General features: G+C 36.8%; 1 protein-coding gene across 4 annotated transcripts in view; it reads right to left on the bottom strand.

Annotated features, from left to right (window-relative positions):
- MMS22L (MMS22 like, DNA repair protein) overlaps positions 1–15,980 on the bottom strand; it is a 90,248-nt gene that overhangs the window by 46,914 nt on the left and 27,354 nt on the right. For all 4 annotated transcript variants that reach the window (XM_015622349.2, XM_019006123.2, XM_033512867.1 and 1 more), the window contains 3 exons: positions 12,375–12,494; positions 11,747–11,967; positions 8,862–9,371 (listed from right to left, as the gene is read on the bottom strand). In XM_015622349.2, coding sequence (XP_015477835.1) covers positions 8,862–9,371; positions 11,747–11,967; positions 12,375–12,494 — 851 coding nt within the window. The remainder of the gene's footprint in view (positions 1–8,861; positions 9,372–11,746; positions 11,968–12,374; positions 12,495–15,980) is intronic.

Here is a 15,980-nt window from a genome sequence, read left to right as displayed (position 1 = left end):
CCAACAGAACAGGGAAAGTGAAAAAAGCTCTAAACAAAGAATATAAATAAGTTTTATTCCACAAGTTTCCCTTGAAGACTGCAAGAGTGCTACATTTGCAGCCTAACCCAAATAACCACTTTAAACTTCTGTCCAAAATTAACCAATTTTGTCTTCACTAGCATGAACAACAGCAGAAAACCTGGAACTGAGTAACTTCTAGCATGTCTCCCCTCAACTCTTCCTAGCTGAAATCACTTCCATCAAACTTATACAAACTGCCTACTCTAGTCATTAATTTGTGACGCTCTCCAATTTTCAATTTATTCATAAATATTTCATAAAATGACATGTCCACAACTGCACACAGAACACTGCAGCTAAAGACAGAATAAGCAGCTCTTCTCATTGGCAGGAGTTTCATTAACACACTTCACAACAAAATAGAATTAATTTTTTTTTGTTTTCTCCTAAAGCAGAATCACATTAGGCCCTGTTTTGTAATACCATACAGGCTATGTGCATAAAAATGTCACTGTTAAAAGTTAGTCAATAAATTTCATTCAAATTTCAGATTTTCCTGCAGATACTATGGTCTTAGAAACTCACATAAGTAAACATCCTATAAACTGAGGTGAAAGTGTAAGTATCGGATTCACTTCCCACTCCTTGTAAGATACAAGGGAATCCACTTAACAATTCCAACTTACAAACAATTCTAGTTTTTCCCCCTGCACTAGGCGGCAACAGTGCTAGTTTAGGGACAATACTGGACCCTGCAGGAATCTGTGCTGAACAGGCAGCCAAGTCTACAAGCAAGGGCAGAAATGGGGTAACAGCAATGGCAACTATCTCACTTCAACCAACCCCAGATGTGGAGATCCCCTGTTTCTCTCATCTTCCCATACTTTGACAGTATGGCTGCAAGTCAAGCATTTCATGTTATATTTCCAGGTGCTCTTCCTAATTTCAGCACTTGGCCTTGACTATTTCCTTTTGTTGATGGTAATTTATTTCAAAATATCAAAATAATTTTAAATTCTGGTATTGTTTTCCACTTGAACACAAATACCCTTTAACTTCTGGCTACATACAATCTCAAACCCTAATTTTTTTTCATCTACTACATCTACTTGTGCTAAACAGTTCTTCATTTTCAGTGATTTGAACAAATGCCATTAAATACTGATAATACTAAGATTATACAAGTAACACTGAAGCTTACACTACCATTTTAATGAAAATTTTCTCTCTCATTCCCATAGACTCACACCATTTTATAGAAAAAATGTTCATACTTTTAAGGCTGCTGTTTTCTTTTTTTTTTTTTTTTTCCTTTTTTATTAGGAATTATTAGGGTTAGAATACCTAGGAATGAGTACACTAGAAGTTGTTTATGTCCAAGAAGAAATTCAATCATAAGCAAAAGCATCCTAGGGGATGAAGAATCAAACCGCATATACCCAGAAAACAGAAAAGCACTAAAGAGTAAACAGAAAACACAATGTATTGAGATTCATCCCTTCTCTTCACTTGGTCATTGCTTCCAAGAGAGCACACCAAATTGTTTTCGTTGATTAGACAGCACCAGAAGTTGGTAGGAAATGTTGATGCTAGTAGGCTACAGCTGTCAGTAACAGAATCTGAAACAAATTTGGAAAAAATGAAGCTAGTGGCTATTTCTCACCACTGTAGCTATTACCCAATTTCTCAAGTATGAGTGATGGTGGGGCAAGAACAAAATCCAAAAGCTTGTTCCACTGAACCACTGAACGGAATCTCTCAGAACTGCACAAAGGGCTTCAATCTGTGTTGTGTCCAGCATCCAGCAGGACTTTCCTTGCTCTTCATTTTCCTCCATTAAGACAAGCACATTTATATGTTTGGTTAGCATAAGGATTCTCCTTGGAGTTGGTTCAGATTTTTTCCTTCACTTTAAAGGTCAACTTTCTTTAAAACACATAGGCACAAATTAATTCTCCTCTCCAGAGATATCAACTCCCATCTCAGGGGCTAGCAATGGAGACAAGAGCGCAAAGGGAAATATTCTGGGTGAAGCAGAGCCAGATGTGCCTGGTTCAGTGCACATAATTGACTCGTCTAAACATTCTTGACACATCCGAGACCGTGTCTTGTCGTTGTCCCAAAATGTACGCTTGCTATTTAATCAGTCAGGTTTCTGATTCTCTGCTGAGAGCCCAGAAAGGCCGGGCACAGCTGGGCAGGCAGGGCGGCCGAGCTCTCGGCGCGGAGCCAGCGGCCCGTGGCTCCCTCCATCCTCCCGCGCAGGCTGTCAGTAGGAGGCAGCATTGGCTCTGCCAGCAGCAGCTCCGCACCGCAAAGTACTTGGGAGCGGGCTTCATTCTTCTGTCATTATATAAGCAAGATGACACTGTTCTCTAATCCAGCCAAAGCTGATAAGTACCATCAACCTGTCACTTCCTACATTTCAAATTCTAACATTGCAGCATCAAAGAGTTTTTACATTTCGATTTCTTTTGCTGGCAGCGGTCGGTAGCCTCTCATTCTCCCACGGTGTTCTAATGCAGCATTTGCACACCGGGGTTACTCCCAGCCTGAATAGCAGGTCATCCCCTACTCACTGAGCTCATCTGCGGCCCATGTGCTAGGCAATTTAGATCCAATCAGCCCTTATTTAGCTCAAGAGTAATGAGCAGCATAGTGACACAGACTTAAGCCTGACCCTCAGGACACTGCTCATCAAGCAGTAAAACTGTGACAAAATCATTCATCTTCCACCCGCTGGCAAGAAATAATACTCGCACTCACTGTATTACTTTTTCAAGACATAGAAAAAAAAAAAGGTCCTGAATTTTCATGATATGAGACATTAATTTGCAGAAAGCTGAATTCCCTTAAACCCCCCTGTTGCTATGAGCTCACCAGGGGGAAATAGGCCTTAGGAGACTGAAATGGAATAAAGAAAATTGCTTCAGCTTTCTGTTCATTTTAAATAAGCCTTAAATCTGACATGAGATATCCTAAAGAGAGAAGAAATATAGATCTTGTAAGGTAACGAAGAAACAATCAAAATTAAGATATTAGAAGGGTACTTGCATATAAGGATTTTATTGGCAAAAATATTTCTTTTGTTAAGCATCCACAACAAAAAAAAACCACCCTATATGAAAAGCCATTCTCACACCTCATGTGAAAAATAAAAGGAAAACTGAGAGGAAAGTTAATTTAGGGAAAATAGTTTCAGAAGTGAGACACTTCCATCAGAAAACAAATCTGTGCTTTATGTCCTTCAGGGAGCACATATTTCTCTAAACAACTGCAGGGTCCCAAGCAGCAGGTTCTCAGTATACCTGGATATGATTTTACTCTTTTTTATCATGGATTTACTCTTTCACAACAGAAGCCTTGTACTGTTGTCAGGTAGGCTACAGAAAGTTCATGTGGATTAAGTTTTGGAAGATGAAATGGATACAATGGAACACAAAAAGTGTTTCCATCCACAGCACAGGGGATTGAACTGTGTATCTTCATGATTCATTTCAGAGTACCAGACTTGAATGAGTTTCTTTAGCTTTGGGTGTCTACCAAGACTGACTTTTTTGGGCATCAACAATTAGAAGGTTTTTTGATAGCTTTTAACGCTTCAGTTTGGTCAAGAGTGATTCTAGAACAGAACAGTAGAATAGAATATCGCAGTAAGAAGGGATGTAGAATGACCATCTAGTCCAACTGCCTAAGTAATTCAGAGCTGATCAAGAGCTAAAGCAAATTATTAAGGGCATTGTGCATTTGCCTCCTAAACATTGACAGGCTTGGGCTAACAACCACCTCTCTAGCAACTTTGTTCCAGTGCTTGACCATTCTCTCACTAAAGAAATGCTTCCTAATGTCCAGTCTAAGCCTTCCCTGGTGCAGCTTTGAACCATTGCCACATGTCCTACTAGCTGAGCCCAGGGAGAAGAGCTCAGCACTTTCCTCACCACTTCCTTTCTGAGGAATCTGTGGCAAGTGCTGGGGTCACGCCTCAGTCTCCTCTTCTCCAAACCAGACAAGCTCCAAAACCTCAGCCACTCCTCAGAGATCATGCCTTCCAGCCTTGCTGCCCTCCTTCTAAGGCACATGCTCTCTATTACATCCTAAACATCAATGTGAAATTAATATTAATCAATTGCTAACTTCCATGTGTCCACCTACCGATTCAAGAAAGTGGGCACTGAGAAGGTGAAGTGAATATTCCTACAAACCTGAACCAGAGACATACACAGGAACTTTCTATATGCAAAGTATTAGGTACACATTTCCAGTGCATGCTGTTGTCTCATTTCATTTCTTTACACAGTAATATCCTCAAAGCAGAGATGAAACAATCAAAACACACATTAGTTTCAGCTAGTCACCTTTGAAGGTCAGAATATAAGGGACAAATTTGTAAAACATTATTTTAGTTTCCAATAAAAACCTAAAAAAACCTCTCAAATCCCACAAAGTAAGAAAAATAAAAGAAAATTCAGTGTTAATTACCAGAGCCACATCTTAAGGCAACAACTGTAGCTAAGAACACACACTATATTCCCTCAAAAGGTGGTAACAGATTATTTTTAGGGATTTATACATAGGAAACATCTCAAAACTTCTAAAGCGGTGCTTGCATCTCCCACATTATAGCATTTAGACTAGATTTTCATTACATTTATTTAAATACCAGTTTCATTAATGGAATACCTGAACTTAAAAAAAAAAAACAGTAAAAAATATTTTTTTAAAAAAGTACTTTTTAAAAAATACTTTTTTTAAAAAAAAGATAGGGCAAGTTAGCATAGCAAGGCATGCTTGCTCCCCAAGCATAAGGTATTTGCTGTAAAGTGAAAAAGAAAGGATTTATTTCCATTTTTTCACACCAGTGAACAAAGTTCACAGCACCTTTTAGTGGTCATTCATTAAGCCTGGGAGATCTTAGAGCTAAACTAAGATCTTCTGACCCTCAGTTCAGCGGCTTAGTCACAGAGCTGCCTTCTGTGCTTATCAGGACATCACAGCTGGTAGCTCTAAATATCCTCACAGGATGGGATGGGTAAGCGAAGACTCATGATCTTCCAAACTCTTCTGAATACAGTTTTCAGCAGCTCAACATCAGAAAAAAGACTTTACAAAGACTAACACTATAACCCCTGAGGGGGAAGAAAATAAGGAGGGAGGACCTCTCTATTCTACTCCTGAGCTTATCTACTAACTTACACAGTAACAGAAAGGGGGAGAGATGCTTCTGTTGGTCTCAAAAAAGCTTCCCACAGGCTGTTTTGATGGCAAGTATAACTCAAAAAAAAAAAATTACAAATGACTGTACATTTCCATAGCAAAGATATACTGGATAATCCAGTCCTGTTGTGGTTTCTCTCACCACCTCAAGGCTAAACACACTCAAACAGATAGAAACATCCAGTTCTCCTGTTACTCGTGGCCCAATTATTAATGTAACTTTCTACTAGAGACAGGTTTACTTGGTCAATATTGCAGTAAGAGCTTATGAAATTTACACACTAAAATTTTCAAAAAATTAGCAAAAAAGTATAAATGGGCACAAATGCACAATAACTGTTTTCAAAGTAAAATTATCATTTATCATGGTATTAGGTTGGGGTACTTCTCATTTCTCCTATGGGAATCAGTACCAAAAGTCTCCTTGGAACTAGGAAAAAATGTTTGGAGCACAGCAGTGATTTTACACCTGGACACGTACTCACATTTTATAGTCCTGTAACTCTGTGCTAAGACTCAACAAAACCCAAATGCCAGGATGACAATAGTAAGAGAAAGCTCATGTCAAAGCAATACCCAATTACAATACAAGACATTTTAGCATGTTTCAAACACTTCCTTTAGGAATAACATATTGCAATGCCAGCACCTACAGCCGATTTCTCTGAATCTTGCATCCATTTTTACAGCAAGTTCTGTCAAAGCCATTTAATGCCTGTATTTTTATTAACCCAGGGCTTCTTTTTGTGCCATGAGATACTCAGATGACAGACAGATAGTGCTAGAGATTTGGAACAAATGAAAGCACACATGGGCAACCATCCTGCATTTACCTTTCAGTAATAAAAAAATAAAATAAAAATAAAACCATTGTTTAAAAACAGAAAAAAAAGGAAAAAACTTAAGTCTGAGCTAGAAGCAGAATAAGTAAACATAGGAAGGAAGCACTTCAAGTTTTGATTTAGGGGAGTTTCTTGATTATTTACTATTTATTTTACATGCTTTTAAAAGGAGACAGTATTAAAATACAATCTCACACTTCACAGTGCACCTTACTATGAAGATCAAATACTTGCAAGTGCCAGCAAGTAGCATCTTGATTCCAATTACCCACTCACCACATATCAAAAACTGATAAAAATGAGTTCTCCTGCCAAGACATAGTTTTATTTAAATATATGGATCCCAAAATAATCGTAATGGTAACAACCAATAAAAAAGTGGTTTAAGAAACCTTATTTAAAATAGTCTAACCATAGGTAAATACAACAATCAAAAGCTACCAGTACTTTTCTAACAGACAATAAAAATACAATAAAAAGCTGGAAAGGGTTATCTTAAAACACAGTAGTGTAAAAATAGTGAAGGGGGAGTCTGTTTTCAGATGTCTTTTAAGAAAAAGAAAGAAAGAAAACAAGCGCACTTTCAAATCCTTGTATGCCAAGTTTTAGCCCAGAGCAAGTTTTCACTGCTATGCTACAAACCCTTGAAAATAAAGGTTTATAATGGAAATGCTGACAGACCCTTAACCACAGCAGCATGAATAGCTATAATTAAAGAAGAGCTTTTGGCTACACCTCACTCTGACAATGAAAGACTAGAATTTTTACAGTATTCTCAAATAAAAACAGCTGTGAAACCTGGAACGAGATTCCAGCAATCCAACAAGATATGTTAAAGGGGACTGCTGAAACTATTTGACATTTTAAGCTTTAAATATTGAGGCACTTAGTTAACACAACCAAGTCAGTATTTTCATAATGCTACTTAATCAGCAATAAAGAATGCTCCTGTGAGCCATCATCTGGGGTTAGCAGAAAGTAACACATGAAGTTATTCTTTCCTAACAGCCTAGAGGGAGCTGCTTGTCTCTTTCATCAGTGATCTCACTTCCTTCCTACCTGTAAACTCCCTGTCACACACTCATAAAATTAAGAGTGCAGTGTACAGAAAAATTACATTTATGGAAGACCTACTATCTTGTATAAGCTTGGATTTTAAAAAAAGCATTTCATCCTTTTCTGAATTTAAAAACAGACAAGGCCTTATCAGTCTGTTCAATTCAGTAACATTTTAGGATTTGGTTAGCACAAAGTCATCCGTATCTTCTGAACCAAAAAAAATGGTTTTAGTATTGTTTTATTTGCATGGCAATAGAGGACAGACTATTTTCAGTGAGTCTGTCAAAGCAGGAAGAACACCAACATTTTCCTGTTCCATACTATCAGCAAATCAAAGCATTTTATAAGTGTTAAGGAATTTACTTCCTCTGTAGATGGAAAAAATAGGCTGGTGACAGTAACCAAATGTATAAATACAGACAGAAACTGAAAGAACTGTTAAAAGGCAAGGCTCTAAAAATCTCTCTCATACCAATTACTATTTGGGCATATTGGTAATTCAAATATTTCAGCAGAACTATTTTGAAAAAAACATACTAATACTGTCCTGTACCTTGTCTGTGATGACCTGAGAAGCCTAGATTGAACTTCCACGCCCTCTGTGGGCATGTTACAAGAGGGCCACATAACCCCCCAGTTCTGGAAAGCTTAAAAATAATGCCAAATTATAAAATAGGCAATTTTTTCACCAGTCTCAAATTTATCCCCATTTCATCTTTAAAAACTACACAACAAATGCAGTGAATTAGCTAATAGAGAAAATGTCAAAGTATTTTTGAAGTCTCCAATTTATTCCAGGAAATACGTTCAGTTGAACTGAAACAATAAATAATAAATCAACTAAACTTAGTTTTGTGCTTCATCTCTTTTCAAAAGACTGCCTGCAAAACAGTTGTCTTTGGATCTATAAGCTATTGACAGCTGCAGTCAAACTACTAGACAAAAACAAAGAACCTAGTTAAAGAGAGATCTTGCATATGGGCCTCAATATTCCTATTATGCACTCTTCCACAGCTCTTTACACATATTTCAGTCTTGCACATTTGAAGTAATGGCAGATCAATAGCTGCCTCTTAATATCTTATGAAAAAAAAAAAGCAGTTTGGGCTTCAAACTGGAGGACTGCTTCTCAAAGGCATCAGTAGACAAAAAAATATGTTTATTGAAGGGCACTGTGGATGCTGAAGAATGTACTAGTACATCAAAGCAAATCTGCTTGAAAGTGGTAAAATATGATTTCCTTCTTTCCTATCGAACCCCAGACAAACATTTAAATCTCCATAACTCTAGTATTTGAATGCAACCTTGGTGAAAGAGAAAAAAACCAGAATGCAAAGTCTGAAAAACAGAATACATTAAATGAAGAGACAAAAAAAACCACCTCCCCAATTAATGCAATTAACACGGACAATGATTTCCAAATTTTCTGTACCGAAGATGATATTGCCTGAAATAGAAGCAACTGGATGACTTTCTTAAGAGACAGTAATTCATAATGAAATATCGGGATGTCAAACCTAATCTCTTGAAATAAAATAAAGAAACATTTCAAAGATTTTAAATGCACTGAAGTATTGGTGGATTTTGAAATTTAACGTATCATTCACAGCCCTTCAGAGATTACTCTTTCCATTTACCCAATTTTGGTAAAAAAACTCATAGGAACTACAGTTTAACCCCAAAACCAAAAAACCCCAAAACCAAAATGCCAATCTATATCCACAACTTAACTAAATAACTTACCGAAGTCTGGCTAGAACAACCTGAAGAAAATTCAGGACCATGCTCAGCTCAGCTCCTCTACATGCAGGCAGCAGCATAGTAAAGCCATCATTTAGCAGCTTTTCCTCAGAAAGGCTCAAGTAGCAGCTGGTCTCAAACACTTCTTGGACACCATCAATGTAGGTGGATAGCAGAGTCCAGAGATTTTGTCTCTGTGCGTAGTCATTTTTGGTTACTAAGAATTCCTTTGCCTTCTCACGGAAAGCACTTGAGATTTTCTCAGCCAGGACACTAATGTCCATATTCTTCTCAACATAAATTAAAAGGAAAGCAAAATGACCTCTCCAGATGAGAGCTCTCCGAGATGTGGTGATGGAGGATGGAGTCAGGAAATCCAAAAGATCCAACACCCGACTCACTATATCTTCGGTCTCTGCAACAATTGCCAGCATGAGGAACAGGTTAAAAAAGTTCTGCAGCCCCACTTCTGTCAGCTCCTGCATTCTTTTCCGATGGAACTTGGAATAAATTCTACATTAGAAAAACAAACAAAAAAACTCAGGGAAGAAGAAGTTGCTTAAATCATGCAGTTTTCTATCTTCTCGAGTGTCTGAAATTATATTTTCATACTTTTAGTTTACCGTTATCTGCTTCCAGTAACCCTTAAATTTTAAATACTATTTTTTCTCATTACTCTTATGGCTACTGGAACAAACATGCTCTTTCAGTTTTTCTGCTTTTGATTTAAAACACACGTTGTTTCCAACCAGAGGTGCAACCTAATCCTTCCACCTTATCCAGCCTCTACTACCAAGCTGAGCACAATGTTATGAGTAGACTCTGCTCTGTCTGTGATGGATGTCCTCTACAGTGCCTTCAAACCAATCAAGTTCAGCCCATGAGGGCTCCTAGAAAAGGAAGCTGTCAAGTGGCATCTCTTTGCAACAGCAAGGCATTCCTGTACACCAACTTCTTCCCTGGAAACTTCATTTTCACATGGAAACCAGCTACTGGTTTCTGCTATTACGTTACAGTGTTGCAGCTGCAGTGATCCAAGTCTCACCTACCAAACCATCACTGCAGTAAAAGGAAGATTTCTAATGGAAAATTCCATTTTTCCCACAGTGCTTTGCCAAAGCGTGTGTCAATTTGTCCTGCATGCCTATGGTATGGACAGGTTTGAAAGAAAACAGAGAAACTGAGGTATTCGGACAAGAAACCGCTCTCCAGGCAGGAAGATGTTAAGAAACTTTATCTGCATTGCTTACAGGAGACTGCTCAAGAAGTCATACACAGCTGATGGTGACAAGCACTGTGACTTTGAAACTTTAAAGTAGTGGACAAAAAGGAAAAAGTGTATACAAAGAGATCTTTTTTGGGACCTTTGGCTGGATGTGGACTTTTATTTAAAAATCACCATTCTTACAACAGAGAATAAGATGAAAATGCAATAACTTTTTGATTTTTGTCTTTAAAACTTTGGGTATGTCCTTCACCTTTAATTTAAAATAAGTTCCATCTAAACTAGTTAAACATCCATAAGTGTTGTTTTCCTATTCTGTCACCTGGAAAATAGTTGGAAGTGGTGTTGAGGTTATCAAATCTAGCCACCAAAAATTACAGCAAATCCAATTAATGTTGCTTAGTAGTAAATTACTACTGACAGGCATTTATGTTTTTCATGCATCAATTAATGCTTGGTTAGCTGCTAAAAACAGAGTTCATCCCAAAATCATAGCTGTAGGCTGTTAAATTTTGCTACTTGTGTAATTGATTTTTTCAAGGTAGAAATGAAGAAAACTGTTTGAGCAGACAGATGCACTGTGTGCTGTGTGTTATTATTCCCCCTCTTAAATTAGGGAAAGTAAGAAGCTATAAGAGCACAAAAATGTAAGTATAATTCCATTTCAGTAAGAACAGAGTTGGCTAATTAAAATTTTAAAATAAAGCAAGACACTGCTACAGAATCCAACACTGTATTTTTTTCCTATATAGTTGCAGTGATTTATAAACCCAAACTTTACACTATAACAACTTCTGAAGTGTACATAGACATTAGGGAAGCTGATCTTTTCTGATAGCCAAGATAACCCTTCTTTCCTGGAAGAAAAACACCACAACTTTGTGTGTATACACATGGGCATTTTTTAATGATTGTTACTTATGTACTTGAACATCTTACTAATGCTTAATAAAGTTTTAATTAATTATATTAATACTTAATAAAATATTTTAAAAAAAACACAGAACACTAAACCAAAACTATTTCTGTTTTCTCTAATGAAAAAAGTTAACAAGTCTGTACTAATCATTACAAGTGCTATCTCATTACTATAAGAAAAGTCTCAAGGATTCAGTAAGAATCTAAAACATCAAGAGTTTCATTTAGAGCATATATATTTTATGGGTTTTTTTGTATCATGACAGACTGTCCTTAATTAGTATGTTTCAAAATTAAGTGAAAAAAATCCTCCCAAAAATATTATGAGAAATTTTGAAAACCACTGAAAAGAAATAAAATATTTAAATAAAAATGCAGGTCTAGCAAGTGCCAGTCTGCATGTTCTTGAACAACACATGGCTTACATGCAGCTCAAACACAATTTCTGTGCTTTAATTACATTATCTGTCTGGCAACTGGATTGTACCACTGCACTAGTTGCCAGTCTACCAAATTCCTGGCCAGTGGGACGAGGTAAATTGCTGCAGATGCCAAGGTGATTCTTGGACCCAGTTACAGTCTCAGCTGGCAACAGAAACTTCAGGGAACAAGTGATTTTTTCAAATTCTGAGTCACCCTGGATCCCTCACCCTCTCTGTCATGAGCAGAGTGCCCTCTGTCTCGCATGTGGGCCCTGACCCACTACACTTATTACATAATGGCACAAACTAAATAGATTCCATACCGTCCTTTAATTTGTTTCCAAGGGTGCACACCATTGTTTCCTTCTTTCATAATCCGTGCCAAAATGCTGAGGAAAATGAAGTAACTGTTGCTGGAGTTGTACAGAGAAGGGATCTGCTGTTCAAAGCAGCAGCGTTTCACCAACTCAAGCATTGACAAAGAAGTCTTACTAATATTTGCCAGATCCTTCAGACCAAGCCAAGGAACAGTAAAGCAGCTGTTCTAAAAGAATAGATGAAAACAGAAAATATTATAAATAACAATAAATGCAAATATTACAAAGGCAGTAAGATGCACTCCTTCACAGGAACAAAAGGATATGTTCCTACCACAGCTAAAACAATAAAAATACATTCTAAGTGCATGCAAAGATCTTAAACTGAGCAGTCCTGATGAAAAATAAGACTTAAAATATATTATCATATTCTATAATTTCATAATGTAATGGATCATAACAAATTTAAAAATTATTTCATTAAACAAACAGAGAATTTAAGGATACTTCTATTGACTAGGTAGTTTTATGGAAGTACAGTAATCAAGCTTGGCTACAGGAAAATCAGAATCAATCGGCAAAATCAAGGACTGTTTACATGCAATTCTACATTTTCATATATTCATCTACTTACCAGATTCTTGCTGTAATAATCCCAGAGTATGCTGACAATAGATAGGTTCAAATCCCAGAAACTGCACAAAGTCAAACAGCACTGAAGATGCATTCGTAAGTGTTCCTCTAACACACCAGTCTTGAAAAGTAAGAAGTTATTTGTAGGGTACATAAAACCAGTACTACCAGACTATTCAAAGTAACTTCCTAATATAAAAAAATATTTTTGATTATATACTATTGAGTAAACTCATTTGCTAATACAAGCAATGAACTTGAAGATAAAAGCTGACAATTGCACCCTGCAAACCAGCCAATGCTGGTTCATCCCAGAATTATTTAGGCTGGAAGACTTCTGAAAAGGTTCATAAGAAAGAAAATAGAAAATAGCAAATAACTTGAACACAGTAAAGCATTGAGGTTGCAATTGTGGGATAATGAAAGTGGACTTCTTCTCATCCAGCTTCTGGTAACAACAAACCTGAACTTTCATGGGAGGTAGGATATTAAGAACCCCATGCTCTGACTAAAATTATGTGTTTAACACAGCCTATTTTAGGCATCTACTTCAGGATGGTAATTCCTGTAAGGGCTTTGTCTCCACTGCCTGCAGAAGTGGTTTAATGGACCAACTTGTGTGCAGCTGTCTTAAGAGTAGACTTACATGTGTGAGTCTAACACCTCTACCCCATGGGAGAGGTGTGGGAAGCAGATGATCTTTAAGGTCCTTTTCAAACCAAACCACTCCATGATTCTATGACATACTCACAGTGCTACTTCTTATGACTCACAATGTTTTGGAGTGGCTTTTTTGCCCTGTTTTCAATGCCACACAAATGAGTCTCACTCATTAACTTGCCGCTACCTGGCTATACATTCATGTGGAAAACAACTCACTACACTTTTTCACAACACTGCAAACAATTATAAAATCACCTACAATAACTCCTAACGATGTCTGCCTTCTCTTCTCATGAACAATTAATGTAGGGCAAACGGCTTCTAAAGTTGTACATTCCTAAAACAATTCATTAAATTGAAAAGGCATTTTCAGCAGTCATTGAAAATTATATATTCAAGACATTATGTGTAAGATACAAAACCCAATGAAATAGGAAAATAACTTTCCAGCAAAGACTCATTAAAAATATCCAGAATAGTATTTCAAATGCAATAAAAATACCTACAAATGAAAGGTGATACTCAAGTATTGTTTTTAATTAATGACAAAACTATTAATTCAATAGACTTCCCAAAAAAATAACAATCTTGCACGAAAAACAAGGACAGAACAGCAGCTATTTTTTTTAATGGATAAAAGTAGGAATCTTGATGTAAAACAGAAAAACCTGCAGATGAACATACCTATTTCTCTAGGGGGATCTATCCAGTTACAAGGATGTAAAAAATCAAAACAAAAACAACAACAAAAAACCGCACAACCAAAACACACACCATTCAGAAAGGGAATGCTTAGTCTTGAAGTTGTATTTTGAGTCTAGGGTTATGTTTAGTATCTAATTCAACAAACAATGACTGCTTCAGTTAAATTAATTCAACAATAAACACAGCAGTTGAGCAGCTTCAATTTGAACTGTTATTTATCTGTCCAACAATAGTTTCAGAACAGTTTCCAAAACCAAGATAGCACTGAAGGCTTTATCTCAAATTTAATATGAAAGAGTTATCCAGACTTCAAATATCCCTGGGATTAATGGATTCTCTCATTGCTCTTTTGCTTAAAATGGTCTCTTGCACTGCTGGAAATACTATCAGAACTCTTGAGGGTAGTCAGATTTTAATTTATCACAGAAGGGAGGAACACCTGATACTATCAAAATGATAGTACTATCTAAACATAACATTTTTCTCTTATGACCTCCTACTGTAGTAACAAAATTGGTTTTCCTAGAAACCCAAGAAATACTTCTCTATCTCTCTTAAGGTAGAATTAAACAAAAAATGGAGTGAAAGTGTTACAAAATTGAGGCAGAAATGAAACAGCACAAAGCATTTCTTTTCTAAAATGAGAAGTCTAATAAGACAGACTGCTATTAGTTTTTGCGAACTAAAAAGCTTTTGATTCTCACAATAAAACTTCATAAACACAAATTCCTCTTATACTGACAACCCATAAATTTAGTCAGTTTGATGTTTCCTAGTAGACAAATACAGTTATGATAATACTACTACTACAACAATTTTCATTTTGTAGTAGAAAAATAATTGCAAACCAGGTTTTTGTCTTCTTTTGGAAGAGAATTTCAAATGACAAAAAAAGGTAGGAAACACCTCATGCAACTAGTTTCCCCAAAAATGCCCTTTTTTGTGGTAGAAGTGGGAGTTTTTTCACATGAACAATTTTCTTCAACTCTTATCCATCTAGAATTTAAAAAGAAAGCAATTTGCGGCCAAAGAACTCAGCTGTTGGTCAACAGCTTAAAGCTGAAAAGGTATATCCAAGGAAGCAGCACACTACGCTCGCCCAGTTATCCATGACTGCTCATATCTTCTCACAGGGTGATTTGCTTCCCATCACTATTGATCCCATAAGAGGAATGGCACCTTCACATTTTCCTTGCTCAGCAGCAGGCAGGCTGAATATTAAAGGAGCTCCTGTCTGGAACAGGGTATTGTGGCACCCCTCTACCACCTTCACCTGGACATGCAGCACCTTCTTCTAGAGGTCTTCACACCCAAAATCCAGCATATCCTGGATTAACATTCCTTAGGCTCTCTACCGCCTGCATGTAGACTGCTAAACACAACAGTATTACTGAAACTAGCAAAATGCTGCAGATTTAACAGTGGTTAGGTATTTCTGTATCCCAACACTTAGCTGTCCTAATGATGTTAAAGCCCACTCCAGCTTCAGCTGCTTCATGATGCTCTGTTACCCTCAGTGGCTACAACAGTGCCTTATTGATTTATTTTTTCACAGCATAGAAATTGAAGTTCACATGAAGAGAAATTAACAGCCATTGGCAGGAAAGAGATTATCAATTTACCTTATGAATGTATGTTCTGCACCTTTTTCAAATGCATTTGAACACACAAAACTACAAATACTTGAGTTCTTCTTCTTTTCCTCCCATTCAGTCTAAACTGACATTCCTCTGAGCATGTACAGTCTACAAGCTACAAGGAAATTAGGAGTAACAAAACAAGCACAAGAAGATTATGAGGTTGATGAACACAGTACTAAACATGATTAGTTTTGAAATTCCCATATACCTAAAAATGAAGTTTTTAACTCCCAACTCCTGCCCTCTCTAGCAAAAAAAAAAAGGCAATTGAGCACTATTATTTCCTTTATTTTGCACAGCTATTTCTGTGCATCTTTAGTAGATAACAGGCTATAGGCTGGAAAGGATGGCTCAGATAGGATTAAGTAACAAAGTCATACCAAGTGTTAATAGGCAGTATCATCAATTCTGTCCTGCTGTTTATTCAAAGAGTACTACTATCACTTTTGCTTTTTCCCACTTTTCCACATTCCATTTCAGTATTGACTTCTTGATATCACATTGCACTTCTCATTACTACATTTTCTGGCCTCAAAAATACTTAAGAGATGCAAAAGGATAAGATAAGAGGTATGAGTGACCACTTGAAGCTGACAGAT

This window comes from Parus major, chromosome 3 (genome assembly GCF_001522545.3).
Source record: "Parus major isolate Abel chromosome 3, Parus_major1.1, whole genome shotgun sequence".
Taxonomy (NCBI): domain Eukaryota; kingdom Metazoa; phylum Chordata; class Aves; order Passeriformes; family Paridae; genus Parus; species Parus major.
The sequence above is the reverse complement of the archived record's forward strand: the minus strand, read 5'-3'. Positions and strand labels throughout refer to the sequence as shown.